At 42.5% G+C, this 20,628-nt stretch overlaps 2 protein-coding genes across 4 annotated transcripts in view; both read right to left on the bottom strand.

Moving 5' to 3' along the window:
• Window positions 1-1,774: 1,774 nt before the first annotated feature.
• Window positions 1,775-14,929, bottom strand: LOC121872358 (neuronal acetylcholine receptor subunit alpha-6-like). Its single transcript, XM_042375082.1, has 10 exons — window positions 14,780-14,929; window positions 14,037-14,148; window positions 8,519-8,655; window positions 6,203-6,247; window positions 5,800-5,909; window positions 5,294-5,513; window positions 4,850-5,045; window positions 4,599-4,751; window positions 4,004-4,170; window positions 1,775-2,829 (listed from the first exon to the last, which is right to left on the bottom strand). Exons 2-10 carry the CDS (start codon window positions 14,092-14,094, stop codon window positions 2,626-2,628), a joined length of 1,290 nt encoding a protein of 429 aa, XP_042231016.1. The 5' UTR covers window positions 14,095-14,148; window positions 14,780-14,929; the 3' UTR covers window positions 1,775-2,625.
• Window positions 14,930-17,171: 2,242 nt separating this feature from the next.
• Window positions 17,172-20,628, bottom strand: part of LOC121872356 (neuronal acetylcholine receptor subunit alpha-4-like) — a 39,421-nt gene continuing 35,964 nt past the window's right edge. For all 3 annotated transcript variants that reach the window (XM_042375079.1, XM_042375077.1, XM_042375078.1), the window contains 4 exons: window positions 20,038-20,233; window positions 19,588-19,740; window positions 18,622-18,788; window positions 17,172-18,066 (listed from right to left, as the gene is read on the bottom strand). In XM_042375079.1, coding sequence (XP_042231013.1) covers window positions 17,845-18,066; window positions 18,622-18,788; window positions 19,588-19,740; window positions 20,038-20,233 — 738 coding nt within the window. In that variant the 3' untranslated portion in view covers window positions 17,172-17,844. The remainder of the gene's footprint in view (window positions 18,067-18,621; window positions 18,789-19,587; window positions 19,741-20,037; window positions 20,234-20,628) is intronic.

Genomic DNA, 20,628 nt, shown 5'->3' with positions numbered 1-20,628 from the left:
GGACTGAGGGATTGAGGGAGGAAGGTAATGTAGGAGTGATGGAGTGAGAGAAGGTGTGAAGGCTTCTCTCACTTCCTGTCTGTCTTTCTATCTATCGATCTCTGACTGTCTTTCAGCCTGTCACTATCCTTCTATCTGTCTCTCTCTCAGTTTATCTACCTCTCTGTCTCTCACTGTTTATTTTTCTGTCTATCTGTCTGTCTGTGAAATTAAATTAGATTGGGTTAAGTTAGGTTAGGTTAGATTAGGTTAGGTTAGGTTAAGTAAGGTTAGGATAAGATGGATTAGGATGGATTAGGATAGGTTAGGTTAGGTTAGGTTAGGTTAGATTAGGTTAGGTTAGGTTAAGTAAGGTCAGGATAGGATGGATTAGGATGGATTAGGATAGGTTAGGTTAGGTTAGGTTAGGTTAGGTTAGCTTAGGTTAGGTTAAGTAAGGTCAGGATAGGATGGATTAGGATGGATTAGGATAGGTTAGGTTAGGTTAGGTTAGGTTAGGTTAGCTTAGGTTAGGTTAAGTAAGGTCAGGATAGGATGGATTAGGATGGATTAGGATAGGTTAGGATATTATACAATAGATGAAATAAGGTAGGGCGTCTAATCTTAAGGTGATACTTGTAGGTGTATAAGTAAGGACATTTTGCACTATAAAACTAAACACAAACACCATATATTAACTTGTGAAATGTTTGATGTAGAATTGTCGACTACAACACGTGGTTAGTGACAAGTGGTGAAGCGATGAGTGACAAGTGGTGAAGCGAAAGTGACAAGTGGTGAAGCGTGAGTGACAAGTGTGGTGAGTGACAAGTGGTGAAGCGTGAGTGACAAGTGGTGAAGCGGTGAGTGACAAGTGGTGAATGACAAGTGAAGCGGTGAGTGACAAGTGGTGAAGCGAGTGACAAGTGAAGCAGTGACAAGTGGTGAAGCTGTGAGTGACAAGTGGTGACAAGTGGTGAAGCGTGTGGTGACAAGTGGTGAAGCGGTGAAGACAAGTGGTGACAAGTGGTGAAGCGTGAGTGACAAGTGGTGAAGCGTGAGTGACAAGTGGTGAAGCGTGAGTGACAAGTGGTGAAGCGTGAGTGACAAGTGGTGAAGCGTGAGTGACCAGTGGTAAAGAGGTAAATTATCTTAATAATGTATTGTTTACTCTTGTTTGCCTCCTTGAAATCTCCAGGTACTCTCTTTGTATACCTGCAGTGTTTATGTAAATTGTTTGTATAACCGGGTTGTAGCGGTGCAGATCTCCCTCTCTCTCTCTCTCTCTCTGTTATGTAAGATAGAGAAATCTGCACTGCTACGAGAGAGAGAGAGAGAGAGAGAGAGAGAGAGAGAGAGAGAGAGAGAGAGAGAGAGAGAGCCGCCACCTCATCAGGATTCAAAGGTTCACCCATCTTGGTTCCGAAGAATAACAAACATTCCAAACAAACAACTGTATGTCGTAAGTGTAGGGGTACGGGTGTGGGGTTACAGGTTTATGGGTATAAGTGTGGTGGTACAGGTGTGATGGTACAGTTGTGGTGGTACAGGAAAAGAGGTACAGCTGTGGGGTTACCTGTATCATATTATTTAGAAGTTTTTGTACTTGTAAAAATGCAAAAAAAAAAAAATAATAATAATAAAAAATAAATAATTGAAACGAAATCATATAAATTCTACAATACAAGTTCCTCGTTGTGGTGGGGTAGTGGTACATTAAGTCATCAACAATAGTATTTCATCTTTGTATTGGCTCGAGTCATATACACGCTGGGAGGATAATAACAAACACAGAGCAAGCATATGTTATTATTATTTTGAATGGAACAGTAATTGAAATATACTGAAATTGATAATATTCAACAGATGCATTTATATTGAGTTAATTGTCACCTGAAAGAAGGGGGTCAGGGAAGAGGGATATCTGTAATGACCCCCCCCCCTCCCCATTGGCTTCTTCATGTCTGTTTCTGTCTCTCTCTGTGTTTCCGAGACTCAAATATCTAAAAATTCTCAGTCAAATCTCAAAATGTCTCTCTATCTCTATTCAGTGATATGAGCTGTAAAAAGAAAGACTTAAAATTGCTTCCGTCTTTACTTGTGGACAACTGACGCCTTCCTTACAGGATATTTGTTCATTGGTTGATGGCGTCAATGTTATTTCTCCCAGTACTCCCTTACTCCCTTCTTACTCTCAACCACGCCCACACCCTGGAGGGGGGGGGGGGGGCTGTACATTATCACAAAACCGTAAAACATGTGGTCAAGTGTGTTTACATTTCAAGATTGGCTGGTGAGGTAACATTAATACTGAGAGCCCAGAAATACGGCTCACTTGTAGTACAATACATCTTGCATGCAATTATATCTAAAACAATTATGCAAACTCAAACTACTAAATAAAAGTACATAGAAGTATTATAAACATATTCCACTGTAGAATTAAAGTAGTATAATGAACACTTAATGTAACACACACAAGTCCTCAGTAACAAGAGACCTTTGTAAGCAATTGTGTTATAATGTGACACAAATGGGCTAAGGCCACGTAAGGTGAGTCATGTGTACTGTTGAGTGGTTTAGTCTGGCCGAGAGCTGGGCACTTGTGGTGGCGCTGGATGGCTTCAGGAGGCACCCCAAGTGTTACTACAGAATGCTGGAGAACCTGCTGAGGAGGACGATGCAGGCGAGAAGGAAGATGAAGAGGAGAAGACGGTCGAGCATGGCAGCCAAGAGGAGCCACTGGTTCTTGTTGACATTGTGAGCGTCATCACTTCGCCTCTCCCCTCCTCCCTCAGCCATCTCAACCTCATTCCTCTTCGAGCTCATGTCTTGCTCACTCTCAGTCACCTTTAAAGAAAGAAATCGGTTAAGAAAGAAAATGGTTGAGGGATAACTATGCCAAATATAAAGAACTATCCATAATATCCCCTCCATATCCACACCGAGTCAGAGTTGTGGATCACGATGTTGGTTTTTATGTTTATTAACCGTAGCTGTAGAAACAAGAACCTCCACTATTAAAACTCTGACCAGCTGTGTACAGGAGGTCACTCTTGCCTACCTACAGACTGTAGAAGTCGCGCTGGGGTGACGATGAATGTTACAGTCAGCAGTCATCTTCAACTGTACATTGAGAGATCTGTTCTGACTGCTGTTATCCTATCCTATCGTAACCTATCCTAACCTAGCACCCAGGTAATGCTAGGGTGGTTAATCTTCAGGTAATCCATCCTTCGTATTGTGTAAATTCTTTGGTTATTATTACCTGAGGCTTAATTCATCCCCCTGAACCTCCATCAACGCCTTGAGAAATATTTGAGCCTCTTGACAACACTGACAACACCTGGCAACACTTGACAACACTGACTACACCTGAAGACACCGGACAACACCTGACAGCACTGTCAACACTGAAAATGCCTTGACAAACACTGACAACACTGACAACACCTGACAACACTGACAATGCCTTGATAAACACTGACAACACGAACAGCACTGACAACACCTGTCAACACTGACAACACCTAACAACACTGACAAAGCCTGACAACAGTATAACACTAACAACACCTGACAACACCTCGTATTTTGTGACGCTTTTGTATCTCTCTCTCTCTCTCCTCACAGTCAGGCCTGTAAACAACTGCTTGTTTATTGACTCACAGCTGTGATCAGTTGAGACACACCGACGTAAAAACAGGATCCTCATTCAAATTGGTTGATTGACATCGAAGGCAACAAGATCCTGGTTTTAATTGGTTACTACTCGAGCAGCTGCGAACTACTGAGAATGTTCATGTCAGTATGAGGTGAGGGGGGGGGGAAGTCTGGGTGTTGTGATGATTTTGTTATTGTTTTAAAGTGTGTTGTGACGTGAGCTGTGTTGAAGCTGTTACAAGAGTCTCCCGTCATCATCTGTGAGTAACTTTCGTTGTTTTAAGGATTCGTAGTTGTGCTTATATATGGTCGTTAGGCATTTGAGTTTTGATTCAGTATACACAGTAGGAAACATACTTACAAGTTTGGCGTAGCCGGAGAGGCAAAGAACGGTAGACAGCTTCATTATCAGGGTCTTGAGGAAGGAAGGTAAGGGGGAGGGGTGAGGACCTCTGGCCAACCTCACCACCAACGCTGCCAATATGACACTCACCACCGTCAGTATCAATTGTTGACTCACCAGCTGAACTGTTGGGACATAGATTATACTATTAGTGGTTAAAGATCCGGTAATGTCCTATTTTAGTGGCCTAATATTGTTAAAGATCCGGTAATGTCCTATTTTAGTGGCCTAATATTGTTAAAGATCCGGTAATGTCGTTTTAGTGGCCCAATATTTGTTAAAGATCCGGTAATGTCCTATTTTAGTGGCCTAATATTGTTAAAGATCCGGTAATGTCCTATTTTAGTGGCCTAATATTGTTAAAGATCCGGTAATGTCGTATTTTGGGGCCATCATCTTGAAATTATATTTTTATCCACGATTTTGATGATGCTGACAGGACCTGCAGCTTCGTAATGAGCATCCACGAGTGCATGTCACCTCTCCGCCACTACCTAGAGAGGGATTGAGTGGGGGTGTGAACGGGGTTGATTGCGGCGTGAGAGGGACTTACTTATGAGTGGTGCACGAGAGGGAGCATAAGAGACGATGTTGGACGTGTAGGCGATGAAGAGCAAGTCCAGAATGAGACACAATCCACCGAAGACCAACTTCTCCCCAGCTTTCGGTGGCAGTAGGAACAACACTACCGTCAGGATACTTAAACCTGCGGCAGGATAGTGTGTCAGGATAGTTACAACCTTTCGGCAGGATAAATATAATTAATTTTACGCACATTTACACGCAAAACCTGACATCACTTACACACAACAGGTGCCTTAACGGTCCAGCAGTAGGCAGGGGCGTCACGTTTCAACTTGAAGGAGACTTGAAGGTGCACATAATTCTCCAGACAACAGTCATACTTCTTCGATATTCTCTCTGGCGTCACATCCGTTATCTGCCACTGTGTCGTTGTCATGTTGTTGCCGTTAGCGTCTTCCACCGTCTCCATCTCCGACTGTTATCCGTGGAAGGTGATGATGATGATGAACGTGAAATGAAATGAAAGAAACGACATAGGGGTAATAATAAATATGATAATCATAATTAATAATTTGTGAAAACATTTATATGTTTTCTTAAAGATAATTATTTTCACTTCCGTTAGACGTTAGATATTTGTAGTCAACTGAATATTAACTCTCCCCCCCCCTCTCTCCCCCAAAGGATTTTCGGTGGTTTTAACCCCAAGTGGTCTTAACTCACGCTATAGACAAAGTTGTCCGTGTTCAGGTCCACCAGGCCGGCGTGGTTGACCCAGGAGCCAATTTTAATCTTACAATTGTGAATGTCGTGAGGCCAGTACGTCATGTCCAGCACACACGGCACCCGGATGAACATTGGTGGCACGAATATCACTTTGCCGAGAGAGTCCACCACCACTTGTTCGTCAGACTCCATTAAGTGCTTCTGGTCTTGACTGCCACTACCAGGGGTCACGTCAGGTCATCAGAGCCCATGATGGAGACAGAAGGTCATGAAGAATTGCAGGACATAATTAGAGGTCAAAATAGGCTAAATATGATCATCAGAAGGTAAAAAAAAAAGTAATTTAAAATCGACTTTACTTACATATCATAGAAAACGTTACCTAACATATCATGAAAAATGACACAAGTTATAGAAAAGGTATTAAAAATATCATAGACAATCGTGAATTATATATGAAAGAAGGTTCTAACTTCAGTATATAGGAACACATAGTAACTTACATAGTGTACATGGTTAGGTCAGGCTTCCACACAGTACTGGAGTCAACACCCAACCTGTCGATGTTACTGTGTTGTGCTGGGTCCCACTGTAGTCGTTGGTCATTCCATACCTGTGTGGGAAAGACCATCGTCCTTTGTGTTTTGAACTTAGAACTTATCATGTGTACAATGATCACGTTCAAACAGGTTTTTAGATTTAGATAAAACTTTACGTGTTTAGGGATCTTAGATTAAATCAGGTTTAGTATTTGAAGGAAACTTATCATATATATAAAGCTCAAAGTCAATACAGTTTTAGTATTTAAATAAACTTGACGTGTGGATAGGAGTAAAGGGTTAAGACTTGACGTGTGTAGAGGAGAACTTAAGTTAAAACTGATATAACAATGACAATAAAACTTACGAAACCAAACCAGGCATGAAGATCGACCATGTTAATCTGCCCGTGCTGTATGGGTGAGAATCAACAGGTGACAGATAAGAGAGTTGAACACTACACTGAACTGTCTTACACCTGTGGGAAGAGGCCTAGATCCTTATAAACAAGTACAGTCTGTTCTTACACTCTTTTTAAACGGTATAAACTGGTTGTAACTGTTTACAGGTGGCGTACCTATAGTGTGCAGAGGCTACATACATACACACTCTTTTAGTCTCCTCACATAAGTACCTCACAACTGTACCCCCTTCCCCCTCTTCCTCCACTAAGCCTCAACAACCTGTATAGACTCAACTGAAAGCCTTGAAGAGCGCTGAAAAGTCTTAATTGAGACTAATAAAAGCTGAGAGAGTTTAATATGTAATGATTGAGTAGTGTTGTGTGTGTGTGTGTGTGTGTGTGTATTTTTGCATTTGTGTGTAAATATGTGTGTGTGTGTGATGAAACCGTTATTTTTTTAATATTGAACTAATAATAATAACAATAACACACAATGATAACAATAAGAGATTCATTAATTATCTTTGTACCAGCAACCAGTATTAACACATAAGGAGATTCATGTTTTTAATAGCATGGCTTAACTCTATATACAGTAGTTATTAACTGGTCGTGTGCAATGTTCTCCTGTCGTCTAAGATTCTGCTTCATAAATTTTTCTCAGGTAATGTATAAAGCAATGCTGTGAGAGAGTGAGTGTACAAATGATAATAAGACGCTATAATGTCAACTACTATGGATGTAACAATTTAATATAGTTATCCAATATAGATAAACGCCTTCTTTTATAAAAGAATCTTTGGTTCGCTTTCTTTGAAATTTATTTAATTTTACACCCTTTACTAAAAGAAAAAAGTGCCACGAAAGACAGAAGACACAAGGCCGTCTGTTGGAGGAAAACCGCAATAAAAGGTAAGACAATAAAATTAAAGTACTATAATTATGATGAAGGGTGTTTTCTAGTATAAACCGACCCATTGTACTGATCCCGTTAGTACATGTTAGTTAATACACGTCTAATGATTCGCAATACGCTCCAGTCACTAAAACATGTAGCTATGCTTTCATTATTGAGTTCCCCATCTGAAGCGCGCGTTTTCTCACCGCTTCAGTAGGCTTGAGTCCTTCGTTTTCTCTCGAGTAGTGCCGAGACTCTAGTATTCCTTACAGTAGTATCTCATGTCATGCTGTGAGATTTGAAACTGAAAGGGAATACCTGTGTAGTACAGTAAGTGATATATGTCTGATTATAGATGAAACATTCACGACCTCTTGTGAGTGAAATTGAAAGCCTCAACTGTATTTACTGTTAGTAGAATTGTCAAATAAGTTAGAGTAGATTCTGCCAGTAGAAGTGACGAATCCCAGACTTCGTCCTTAGGGACGCCCTGAGTGCCAAATTGCTACTGAAGTTAGATAAGTTTGATTCCAAATTGTCAGAGAATCTGATGTTTGTATTGGAACTATTGTCATTTTTATATTTAAGAAAGTAATTAATATCCTGAAAAGAATATGTCAGCCTTCTTATCTCCAAGATCTAACGGCAAACCCTCAGTAAGCCCTAGTCTATATTTTGATGAGGTCGTAAGAAATACGCTGTCAGCTTGTGCGTTTGACGTCCATTTCAATATTGTCTGGCAAGCTCGAACTCTGATTAGATTCTAAACAATGGGCGTAAGAAATTGATCTGACCCATGACACTGATTTTCATAGCCAAATGTACAGCAACTGATTTAAATTAAGTGTATGTCAATGCGTGAATTGCCCGTTCAACATGTCTGAGTTGCCAGTTAGCCGAGTATATATCTGCGTGCGTGGTGGAGAGCGTCATTTTTTAACGCTCCTCCATCGTATCTGCCTACCAGCGAGATGTCCAAAGCAGGATGTTTCTAATTCAGAGAGATTAAGTTCAGAGAAAATATTATCAAATAAATAAATAAATACACTGAAAGAAATATTGTACTTTGGAAATAACTGAGAAAAGAATTAACAAGTACATAAGAAAAGAAAATAAGATAACAAAAGAAATTAAAGAAAATGAAATAAGTTATAATATATAATCACAGAAATAGACGACTTCAGAAACAATAAATTATATAAAGAAAAAATATTTCCTCTTGCATATTTATGAATTAATAAGATAGATTAATGAAATAAAAAAATAATAACTAATTTCTCTCCCCACCCCCATAGTGTTATTATAAAGGAAGAAAAACAAAAACAAATGTATAAAAAAGATCTTGACACTTAATGAACAAAACACATCTACTCTTTACTTACCATAACAACGCCGAGGACTGAGAACTTAGTGACGTCAATGTTCATGGGGGTGGAGGGGAAGCTGTTCTTGTTGTAGTTCTTCAGGAGAGCATCACGTAGTGCGTCTTCCGGCAGAGATCCGTTTTCGACTCCCAGGACTTGCGAGGAGAGAGAGAGAGAGAGAGAGAGTATTTTCAATTACTGTGTTTGCGATTTTGAATAAGTCTCCAGAGGTCTTGAATAGAAGTAGGTAGTGGTCTTAAGATAGTTGTGTATGGTGGATGGAGTAAGTGGTCTTGGATGGTTGTGTATGGTAGATAGAGTAAGTGGTTTCAAGGTGGTTATGTAAGGGGTGGTGAATGGCTCATATTACCTCGACGACTGAAAAGAAGGGAGCGTCAAGTAGGGTCATTTGCAATGGTTCTGTATGGACGATTTAACCTCCCGGTCCCTCTTTGCTGTGTGTGGGTGGATGACCGGGAGGGGAAGGAAGGGGAGGGAGGATGGGGAGAGAGGGGGAGACTTGAGGTTAGGTAATCCAAACACACAATACAAATATAAATTTTATTGTTATGTACACTCGCCCCCAAAAAGTATCTTCATGCAGAGGTTCGATGAATTTCACATTGAACACTGCGACTCCTGTTGTCTCGGTAGGGCTGTCAAAATCCTTCGTTCGTTGTGTCATATTATCTAACATTTTATTCCTGAAGATATTTTTTGGAGAGGGTGTACAAGTATAGGGTAAGGTGACAGTTTGTGGCATCAGTGTTTGTACCAAGACGCTGGAGGAGTGTGTGTGTTGTTGTGAGTGAGGAGGACAAACCACAGGAGTTCCCCAGGGTGCTATTTGGTCTCCTCATGCCTTTTATAGTAATTACGGGTGAGGGAAGTGCGTGAGAGGCTTGACACGGTCTCATTGTGTGTTGACCTCGACCGTCACTACACCAGGGGCGGAAGTTGATGGGACGTTTTTGTTTAGTGAGTGAGATGATAAGTTCATTTATAGGTTAGGTTAGGTTAGGTTAGTTTATATTAGGTTAGGCTATGTTTAATTAGGTTAGGTTAGATTAGGTGTGGTTAAGTAAGGAGAACATTGGGGGTACTTATTCAGGTGATATAAGCTGGGGAGGAGAGAGAGAAGGAGGGAGGACAAGTCTGCTGGTGCTGTCCCATACAACAACCAGAGGAAACAGCCTGACCCCATCACCCCACCACCGCCCCACTACTACCACCACCACACTACCACCACCCCACCACCACCCCACTACTACTACCACCACCCCATTACCACCACCCCACTACTACCACCTCACCACCAAACTACCACAGTATCACCCACCACCACACCACCACCACCACCCACTATAGACTACTACCACCTCACCACCAAACTACCACAGTATCACCCACCACCACACCACCACCACCACCCACTATAGAGGTTGCCATTCGAGCGCCAGAGCTGTTAATGGCGTTAAATTAACTGTGAGAACGGAGATTGGAACCATACACCATGAGTTAGCACAATTAAGTTTGCTTTTGTCTGCTTCCACCACAGCTACCACACACACTCATACACACGTGTTGAGATACTCTATATTAATGTCGGAGGCTGGTGAGTTTTTGAGTGACGGTGCGAGTTTTTAAGTGACGGAGTATGTGGGGGTGAGTTTCTGATGAGTGACGTACTGAGGAAACTGTATCCCCCAGTAAACAGGCAGAAAGTAGTCCGGTTAATGTGTGTGAAATATGAGACACAAGTTTATCAAAAGTTCCTACGTTAATATTTTTTTTTCGGATCATTTGAAGATTAGATACGATAGCTTATTTAACCTAATGGTGATTGTAGTGGTTGTTGTTGTGGTGGTGTGGTTGTTGGTAATTGTGGTTGTTGTTGTGGTGGTGTGGTTGTTGGTAATTGTGGTTGTTGTTGTGGTGGTGTGGTTGTTGGTAATTGTGGTTTTTGTTGTTGTTTTTGTTATGGTTGTTGTTGTTGTTGTGTTTGTAATTGTTGCTGTATATTTCTTTTCAATAATACTAAGGTTATAGACACACACACACACACACACACTTAACAACCACAACAATTAATGAGTCAAAATAATACACAAGTTTTTCAGTATTTTGTGTCGCCTCAGTGTAAACAAAAAAATTATGACCACTTGACAACACTCCCCACTTCGTTATCTCAAGTTACACTTATTTATATGCATGATGCTTTTATAACACTTATATCTAACACCTATTTTATTTATGCATCATATATATTTAACCATGAATATGTGTTTACGACGAGGGATATATTAAATTACAAGCAAAACTAAATATCTAATGAATTATGACAAGTCATCCAACATCGAAATTCTATCTGCAAATGGCGGGACATACGAGTTTTGTTTATTTTTGTTTTAAATATTAATTACTGTCGCCATATATGATATCAAACCATCACTTCACCTTTAATATAGTTTATAATCATATATCCTTCAGATTATCTTAGGAATATAGGCGACAATGTACTGTAGTTATTATTAAACATTATTTAAGATGGGGACTGTCTTGCCAATGACGGCAGAGCACAAAAAATAGAAAAAATCGCAAAAAATAGTAAAATAGTCCAAGATTATAAGGTGCTGTAATTGTACTGATAGTATACCATGATGCAGTAGTTACTCATAGTACTTATTACAGTGGTCAGAGTACAGGATATGGGTAGTAGGGGTGATAGTACAGGATACAGTGGTGGTGTGTGTCTGTGTGATGTAGGATATTGATTATTTGGATTAGCCAGTCATCATTCCAGTCACATCCCAATGAGATTAACCAGTCTATGGTAGTACACAGGAACAAACAGATTGCAGGTACATACACTCACCCCTCTATGACACCTAACACACAACTTCCTGTAATAGTGTACTGTCATGGTGAACTGTCATGGTCCCCTCTCCCCCCCCCCTGCTGTCAAGGCCGGGGGGGAGGGGAGAGGGGAAGTGGAGCCATTGGTTGGGTGAGATGAGGAGATGCCGCCGATGTCATGTTATTGTTGTCATACTCCTATTGTCATGTCATCGTTGTCATACTCCCGTTGTCATACTCCCGTTGTCATACTCCCGTTGTCATACTCCTGTTGTCATACTCCTGTTGTCATGTCATCTTTGTTCTGTCTCCGTTGTCATACTCCTGTTGTCATGGCTGCCATAATGCCATACGTGTGTCATAGCAGATGTTGGTAAGAGGGTTCAACTAAGTCACTGTTTGTATGGTAGTGGTGGTAGTGGTGGTGGTAGTGGTGGTAGTAGTGGTGGTGGCAGTGGTGGTGATAGTGGTGGTGGTGGTAGTAGTGGTGATAGTGGTGGTGGTGGTGGTAGTGGTGGTGGTAGTGGTGGTGGTGGTGGTGGTGGTGTGGTGTGGGTGGTGGTAGTGGTGGTGATAGTGGTGGTGGTGGTGGTGTGGTGGTAGTAGTGGTGGTAGTGGTAGTGGTGGTGGTGGTGGTGTGGTGGTAGTGGTGGTGGTAGTGGTGGTGGTAGTGGTGGTAGTGGTGGTGATGGGAAGTGATCAATTACTTGCGTCTGTCTGTGTTCATCGAGGAGGAGGAGAAGGAGGAGGGGGGTGGGGTGGAGGAAGGGGTGGGAGGCAGAGGAAGGGAGTAGGAGGGAGGGAGGGGAGGTAGAGGAAGGGGAGCGGGGGGGGGGGGGAGGAGGAGGAGGGGTGGAGGAAGGGGGAGGTAGAGGAAGGGGAAGTGGGGGGGGAGGAGGAGGAGGAGGAGGAGGGGTGGGGTGGAGGAGGGGGGGAGGTGAGGAAGGGGAGCGGGGGGGAGGAGGAGGAGGAGAGGGGTGGGGGTGGAGGAGGGGGTGGGAGGTAGAGGAAGGGGGAGCGGGGGGAGGAGGAGCGGCCATGAAAGGGTTAACAGGGGAGAAGTGATTGATACAGGAGGGGGAGTGATATGTATGTATGTATGTATGTATGTATGTATGTATGTATGTATGTATGTATGTATGTGTCGAGTTTCTTTACACCATTTGTCTTTACCCAGCAGTAATAGGGAACCTGGTTGTTGATTGATTTATGAATCATGTTTCAGGGGTGATGGTGAGCCAGTGCGGTTGGCGAATTGTCCGGTCTACTTGGATTATTCCTTGACACTGGGTTATACAACTTGTTAACATAAGGTCTGGTTGTTGTGTTGTCGACCCCGCGCAGGTGGCCCAAGTGTGTGTGTGTGTGTGTGTGTGTGTGTGTGTGTGTGTGTGTGTGTGTGTGTGTGTGTGTGTGTGTGTGTGTGTGTGTGTGTGTGTGTGTGTGTGTGTGTGTGTGTGTGTGTGTGTGTGTGCCAGTTATCATCAATCAGACCACATTAGAGTTTAATAAACCTCTCCTTAAGTGTGTTCAAGGAGGACCCACCTGGCTACGGGCCCCTCTCCCCCTCCCCCTCTCTCTCCCTCCACCCTCTCCACACTCTCTGTCTCTCTGGTTGTCCATCCGTCTATCTGTGTCTTTCTCTCTGTCTCTCTGTCTGTTTCTCTCTATCCCCAACATCAGGACGGGGCCGAGTGTTAAACCAGCTGGGCCGGATGTGAGATGTGTGCATAATGATCTAGAGAATGATTTTCATCTTTTTCTCTCCCTTCTTCCTCCTCTTACTCTTCCTCCTCCTCCTCCTCTTACTCTTCCTCCTCCTCCTCTTACTCTTCCTCCTCCTCTGTAGCAAGGAAGTGTATCTGAGTGAAGTAGGCAGTACACCCCACCACCAATGATTTACTCAAAGCCCACCAATCCACACACTGGCAATCGTTCGCTTGGCGTTTGGAGTATTAAGTGAACGCCAGACGAAGCTCAGAGTACGTGCTGTGGGCATTTTTTTTTATTTTTTTTTAGATTAAAGTGGATTGAGGATGTAGGTGTGTGGTATATTACACACACATACAGACACACACACACACACAAACACACACACACACACACACACACACACACACACACACACACACACACACACACACACACACACACACACACACACACACACACACACACACACACACACACACACACACACACACACACACACACAGCTGGTAAAGGCTTGCTTAGAACAGGAGCCAACATTTTCTCAAGTGTTTTTAAGGCTAATCTAGATGTCTCTTAACACAGTGTCCTTCTCTGTCTGTCTGTCTGTCTGTCAAACACAGTCGATGGTGATAATTGGCGTTCGAAGCGTGATGTGCACAAGTAATTGAATGAGTGAGTGAGTGAGTGAGTGAGTGAGTGAGTGAGTGAGTAATTGAATGAGTTAGTGAGTGAGTGAGTGAGTGAGTGAGTGAGTGAGTGAGTGAGTGAGTGAGTGAGTGAGTGAGTGAGTGAGTGAGTAAGTAAACAAGGAAGAAAGTAAACCTCCTCAGCTGGGGGGCAGGACGTAGGGGGGAGGAGTTATTTCTTAATTTCAGAAATAATTTTGTTGTTAAGGCGTTTATGATGATAAAAATACCTCTCTCTCTCTCTCTCTCTCTCTCTCTCTCTCTCTCTCTCTCTCTCTCACCTTGCACCGCCAACGTCACCATCACCGCCACCATCGCCACTACACATTTCGACACCATCTTGACACTCCTTGTTGTGACGGCGTGTTGCAGCCTCCTAGTACCGCCACGCTCCTGTAACAACATACTTTAATATTATTTAATGATATAAATAATATTATACAACACAACACAACACAACACAACTACATCTTGCACTTGTGAGACCTCACATGGATTACACAGTTCAGTTCTGGTCACCGTACTACAGAATGGATATAGAATCCCTAGAAAGAATTCAGAGGAGAATGACAAGATTAATCCCTAGACTTAGGAACCTTGAGTACAGAGACAGGTTAAAGCATCTTAATCTGCACTCCCTCGAAAGACGTAGAGTGAAGGGTGATATGATAGAGGTGTATAAATGGAAGTCAGGGCCAAACAAAGGTGATATAACAAAGGTACTAAAACTATCCAACCAGGAGCGAACTCGTAGCAATGGTTTTAAATTGGACAAATTTAGTTTTAGGCGCGAGATAGGTAAACATTGATTTAGAAATAGAGTAGTGGATGAGTGGAACAAGTTACCGAACTTCATCATTAACTCGAACACGCTGGATAGCTTCAAACAATAGGTTGAATGGATATATGAGCGATAGGGGTTGGGTGTAAACGGTGCTGCCTGGTATGGGCCAATAGGCCCGCTGCAGTTTCCTCCATTCTTATGTTGTTATGTTAACACAGCACAGCACAATACAACACCCACCAGACAGACAGATGGGGCACGTCCTCTTGGTTTGGCGTTGCCGCGTTGACTGTTGACTGTGGCACTGTGGAGTGTGGGCGATGGTGAGTCTCTCTCTCACCCCCCCCCTCTCTCTCTCTCTCTCACTCTCTCTCTTTCTCTGACTTTATCCTCACATCAATATCCAAGAACCAGGAAAAGGTTTTGAATTTATGGAGGTTGTTATAACACTGTTAAGGTTGTTATAACACTGTAGAGGTTGTTATAACACTGTTTAGGTTGTTATAACACTGTAGAGGTTGTTATAGCACTGCAGAGATTGTTATAACACTGTAGAGGTTGTTATAACACTGTAGGTTGTTATAACACTGTAGAGGTTGTTATAACACTGTTTAGGTTGTTATAACACTGTAGAGGTTGTTATAGCACTGCAGAGATTGTTATAACACTGTAGAGGTTGTTATAACACTGTAGAGGTTGTTATAACACTGTTAAGGTTGTTATAACACTGTAGAGGTTGTTAAAACACTGAAGAGGTTGTTATAACATTGTGTTAAAACTACCATAGTGTTTTAACAACTAAAACAACATTAATACAGCCCGAAGTGTTGTAACAACCAAAAGAGTATTATAATAACCCTCACAGTGTTATAACAACATCATAATATATCGTGAAGGCCAGAGCTACGTGTTGCCGTCCTGGACCGTCTTGGCTTATTATAACCGCTGTTGTTGTGAGCACTGTAGCTAGCCAACCATCCCTCTGTGTTGTTATAACTTCTATTGTTGTTATAACCTCTACTGTTGTTATAACCTCTATTGTGTTGTTGTAGCATCATTGAGTCTGATTAATGTGCAGCACAACCTTTTGTCAGGCAACTCCTAACTGTTGTGTGTGTGTGTGTGTGTGTGTGTGTGTGTGTGTGTGTGTGTGTGTGTGTGTGTGTGTGTGTGTGTGTGATAAAGGATAATAATAATCAACCATAAACCAAGTTCACATTTATTAATACAAAGAACATCCAGTTATGTACACCTGTGTTCATTTAGCACAGGTGGTCAGTGTACACCTGTTAGTCAATAGAAGAGTTCCAGCTTGTACACATATTGTTCATGCACGTAAGGTTCCAGCCAGTACATTTGTCCCAGTACAAAGTTTACAAGTCAGTTATAATGTTAGTGCATTATACCATTGTCATTGTTCCAGTTTATATTTGTTCCAGTATAATTGTTTCAACTTAAGTTTATACCAAGGTCTAAATTTGTTCCTTTATAAGTGTTCCAGTCAGCACCTTTGTTCCAGCAATTATCTCAGCCGATGCTTTTATTCCAATATAAATTGTTCCAACCAATATATTTGTTCCAGCCAAAATATCTATTCCAGTACAATAGTCCAACTAGCACTTTCGTTCCAGTACAATAGTTTTAAGTGAGGACGTATTTCTCTAACAGCAAATTTGTTCTAATACAATTGTTCCACCTAATTGTTCCACCTAATACAATTGTTCCACCCAGTATTACTGTTTTATTGGTACAATTTTACAGTGAGTGATGATTCTATTGTGTCTGTAATTGTACTTGTTCACATGGTTGTTCCAGCCTGTACACTCGCACCAAAAAGTATCGGTGCAGAGTGAGATCGACGAGTTCCGACACGATACGTATACACTGTGATATGTCGGGTAGGTTGGTAAGTGTATCCTCATAACCCCCCCCCCCTCCACTAGGTGTTGCCATATGGCTGACAATCAGGGCTGCCAACATACGGCTGGAACAACTCGCCTTTCCCAATACCTATCGTCACTGGTCTCAAATTGTTCACACTACAGTATGCACCGATACTTTTTGTTGCTAGTGTACATCAGTTGAGTTTAGTTAAATTGTCCCACTCTGAACTGTGATTTTCTGGGACAATATAAACAAACTTCAAGATTGGCTGAAACAATGTCAACAAACTTCGTGATTGGGTGAAGCAAAATGATCAAATTCTTTATGATTGGGTGGCTGGCAGTGACGTCACACAACAGCAACACATGGTCACATACATTATCAACTGTAGACACTTATATAAATACTGTGATTGGTTGGCTTGATAATGATGTCAAACAAAAGCAGCTTTAGATCACAAACCACACAGTACACAAACCCCTATGATTGGCTGGCTGAGGGTGACGTCACAGAACAATGATACTGAATCAAAATTACAGAAATAAACAGACCCTCTGATTGGCTGATAGTAACGTCAGAGAGCAACACTGGATTACATCGAGCAGCGGCGGCGTGTTGGGGTTATGAAAGTTAGCTAAGCGATATGTTTAGTCTCTTTAAGAGCATAAATGTGTCGAAACACCTCAATATTCGACAGAATCATCAACACGGACTCTGCCTCGTCATAAACACAATACATACATCTTACTTTACATAATATATTGCAGGTGGCGTCCATGGCAGAGGCAACACAACCACACAAACACAGGAAGATGACTTAACCCGGCGTCCTCTCCCCTACTGGCAGAATCTCAAAGTTCCAACATTATAATCCCCAAACTAATGGCATCTGTGACTGTCTTGCCTCTTGGTGTCATAGCTTAAGTGAGTCAGTCAGTTAATTGGATAACAAATATTCAAATCATTCAGAACCTGGAGCCATGGTGTGAATGTTCGAATTATTACCACGACCATAGTGGGAGAACACCTTTTGCTGATTCACTTAAGTTACAACACCAACACACCTGATGCTAGCAGCCACCAGGTGTGTTGTTACATATATATGAGAATTTACAGGTATAGTTGCTAGTTTAATGAAGGCCGAGGGAAAGACAGATACTGTAATAATCATGTAAATAGTGTGCATTTGTGTCTCTATTCAGTCGGACACAAACAAAGAGGTGGAACATCTTTACAATGTGTCGTGAGAGGCCGTTCAGTAGAGGTCCTGCTCTTAGAGGAGGCACTCAGTCAAATATATGTCTCTGTATACTTCAACACCTTCTGATGTTTAATCCACAATAACAATCATTAATTACAGATTGGGAAGAGGTCGAGTGTGACGTGAAGATTGGAATCATGAGGGACAGAGGAGGAGAGGCTCAGAGGACAGCACTAAAGGAGATCATATTCATTATAAAGATAGCTACAAAGACGATTAGACAGATGCGATCGATAACGGCAGCCAACAGGAGCCAGTCTAGCCCACACGGCGTAGTAAAGTCACCAGACATCCCCCCGTACAACTGCGCCGCGCTGCTCTCTCCCATCTCCAGCTCCTCCGTCTTGACCGTCCGCGTGTATGGCTGGTGAGATCTGGCCACCTGCAGTATACAAAACAGAGGCGTTAGGTGCTTAGAAGTTAGATGAAGAGGCAGTTCGTAGGCTGATGTATGTAGTCTGTAGAGCGAGGGAGAGAGAGAGAGAGAGAGAGAGAGAGAGAGAGAGAGAGAGAGAGAGAGAGAGAGAGAGAGAGAGAGAGAGAGAGATGCAGTACAGGTATTTTAGAGAGAGACAGAGGCAGGTGTTTCAGTGCCATAATTTAGGTGCCTGAGAGTGCCACATCCTTCCTCTGGGCCATCTGTGTGCAGGTGATGAGTGGCACCTGTACCAATTGTTGTTGTTTGTTGTTGTTTGAATGATTTTGTTTGTTTGTTCTTGTTTTTTGTGTGTTTGCTTCTGAGCTTCATCATCATCATCATCATCATCATCATCATCATCATCATCATCATCATCATACTGTATTATTATTATTATTATTATTATTATTATTATTATTATTATTCAAGCGAGATAAAAGAGAGAGAGAGAGAGAGAGAGAGAGAGAGAGAGAGAGAGAGAGAGAGAGACACCCTCACCTCCCAGACAGTGAGACCTACGAGATTCTTGTAGTTTTGGAGACAGAGACAGACGGACAGCATGAGGAGGACCTGTCTGACACACACAGGTAGACCGCAGGTGTGGGGGTCTCTGGCCATCCTGGTTGTGAACGCTGCCAGCACCACACTCCCGATCACCAGCAGCAGTTGTTCACACACCAGTTCAACTATGGAGAGATTAACCGATTAGAAACACACTTTAACACACTCAACTCACTCACTCAACTATGAAGAACACTCACTCAACTACGACAGGGGTTAAAACACACTCAACTCACTCACTCAACTAGGAAAAACCCACTTAACTCATTCACTCAACTACAAGGGTGAAACTATAAGGGGTTTAAATACAGTAGGTCACCACTATAGTTTGTTTACATCCGAAAAAGTCAAATGAGTGTTGACAGTATCATATGAAAGTCCATTATGGTGTGCTAGAGGTGTTACGTACCTAAAACTTTTATGGCAATGGGTCAAAATCTAACCTAACCTAACGCGAGACAAAAAAATAATAGAAATATGATAAATAATAATCTTTACTATAGACAATGAATATCTGATAATAACTTAGAGAATAGAAGAAGAGAAACATTATCACATCTTCTGTACAAGTTTGCTGCAGTGTCCAGTCGGTTCTGCGCCAACTTTTTCACATTCCTTCACAAGTTGGCAGAGGACGACCCCTTTACCACAGCATTCCAACGAAACTTGGTGTTACGCTGCCAACATCTTCACCTAAACCAGTGGTGTCAGCCGCCTCACTGCCCACACCAACGCACACTGGCGGTGAAATCAGTCGCTAATGTTATGCCTTATGAATGAATACTCAAGCTAGACAACTCGACGTGGTGAATGGGGTATGTGAGAGGGACTTACCTATGAGTGGGGTGTGTGAGAGGGGCTTACCTATGAGTGGGGTGTGTGAGAGGGGCTTACCTATGAGTGGGGTGTGTGAGAGATACTTACTTATGAGTGGGGTGTGAGTGGGGGCGTGAGAGACTATGTTGGACGTGTAGGCGATGAAGAGCAAGTCCAGAATGAGACACAATCCACCGAAGACCAACTTCTCCCCAGCTCCCGGCGGCAGTAGGAACAACACCACCGTCAGGATACACATACCTGCGGCAGGAATGTGGGTCAGGACATCTACACCTTCGGCAGGATAGATACAACTCTAACAGGATAGTATAGAGTGACTAGAGATGCAGAAAGACAGTATTAAACACGCGGAAATAAGGAATATAGGAACTTAAACGAAATGGCTATAGCACAAGTAGCTAATTAGTATATGTTAATTATCTTACCTGAGAGAGAGAGAGAGAGAGAGAGAGAGAGAGAGAGAGAGAGAGATCTTAGTTAAGACTAGCAACAGGTAAAGAAAAACAGAATGAAGAAGAAGAAGAAGAAGATCCTCACCAACAGCGGGTAGCCTGACGGTCCATGCATAGGCTGGTGCGTTCCTCTGCAGCTTGAGAGAGATGATCAGTGTAATGTACAGCTCCGGACAGCAGTCGTATTTGGACACCTTTCTCGTCATGTTAGACCCCTTCACGTCCCACGACCCCCGCGTCAAGTTCTTCCCGCTTTCCGTCAGATCCACCGGGATGTCAAACTGCGGGAAGGAGGGATGGGATGTCAAACTGCGGGAGGGAGGGATGGGACGGTCAAACTGAGGGAGGGAGGGATGGGATGTCAAACTGCGGGAGGAAAGGATGGGACGTGAAACTGCGGGAGGAATCAGGTCGTTAACTTAAACACATCTGATAGACTTTTTTTTTTTTACTATAACTCTCACACCTCTAATTGTACCTGTATCTGGCCTGTACCTTTCCTGTACCTGTAACCTGTACCTGCATCTGAACTGTACCTATAATTGTGTCTATACTTGTACAGTCCTCCCCCCCAAAAAGTATCGGTACCCCTGTGTTAGTTCAGTATGTTACGAACCCCTCCACCAATTGTCATGATCTACCTACCCAGCACTACGAACCACGCCATCTATTGTCC

The sequence above is a fragment of the Homarus americanus genome, unplaced genomic scaffold (genome assembly GCF_018991925.1).
Source record: "Homarus americanus isolate GMGI-L3 unplaced genomic scaffold, GMGI_Hamer_2.0 scaffold24050, whole genome shotgun sequence".
NCBI classification, from domain to species: domain Eukaryota; kingdom Metazoa; phylum Arthropoda; class Malacostraca; order Decapoda; family Nephropidae; genus Homarus; species Homarus americanus.
This window is presented reverse-complemented; position numbering and strand designations above follow the sequence as displayed.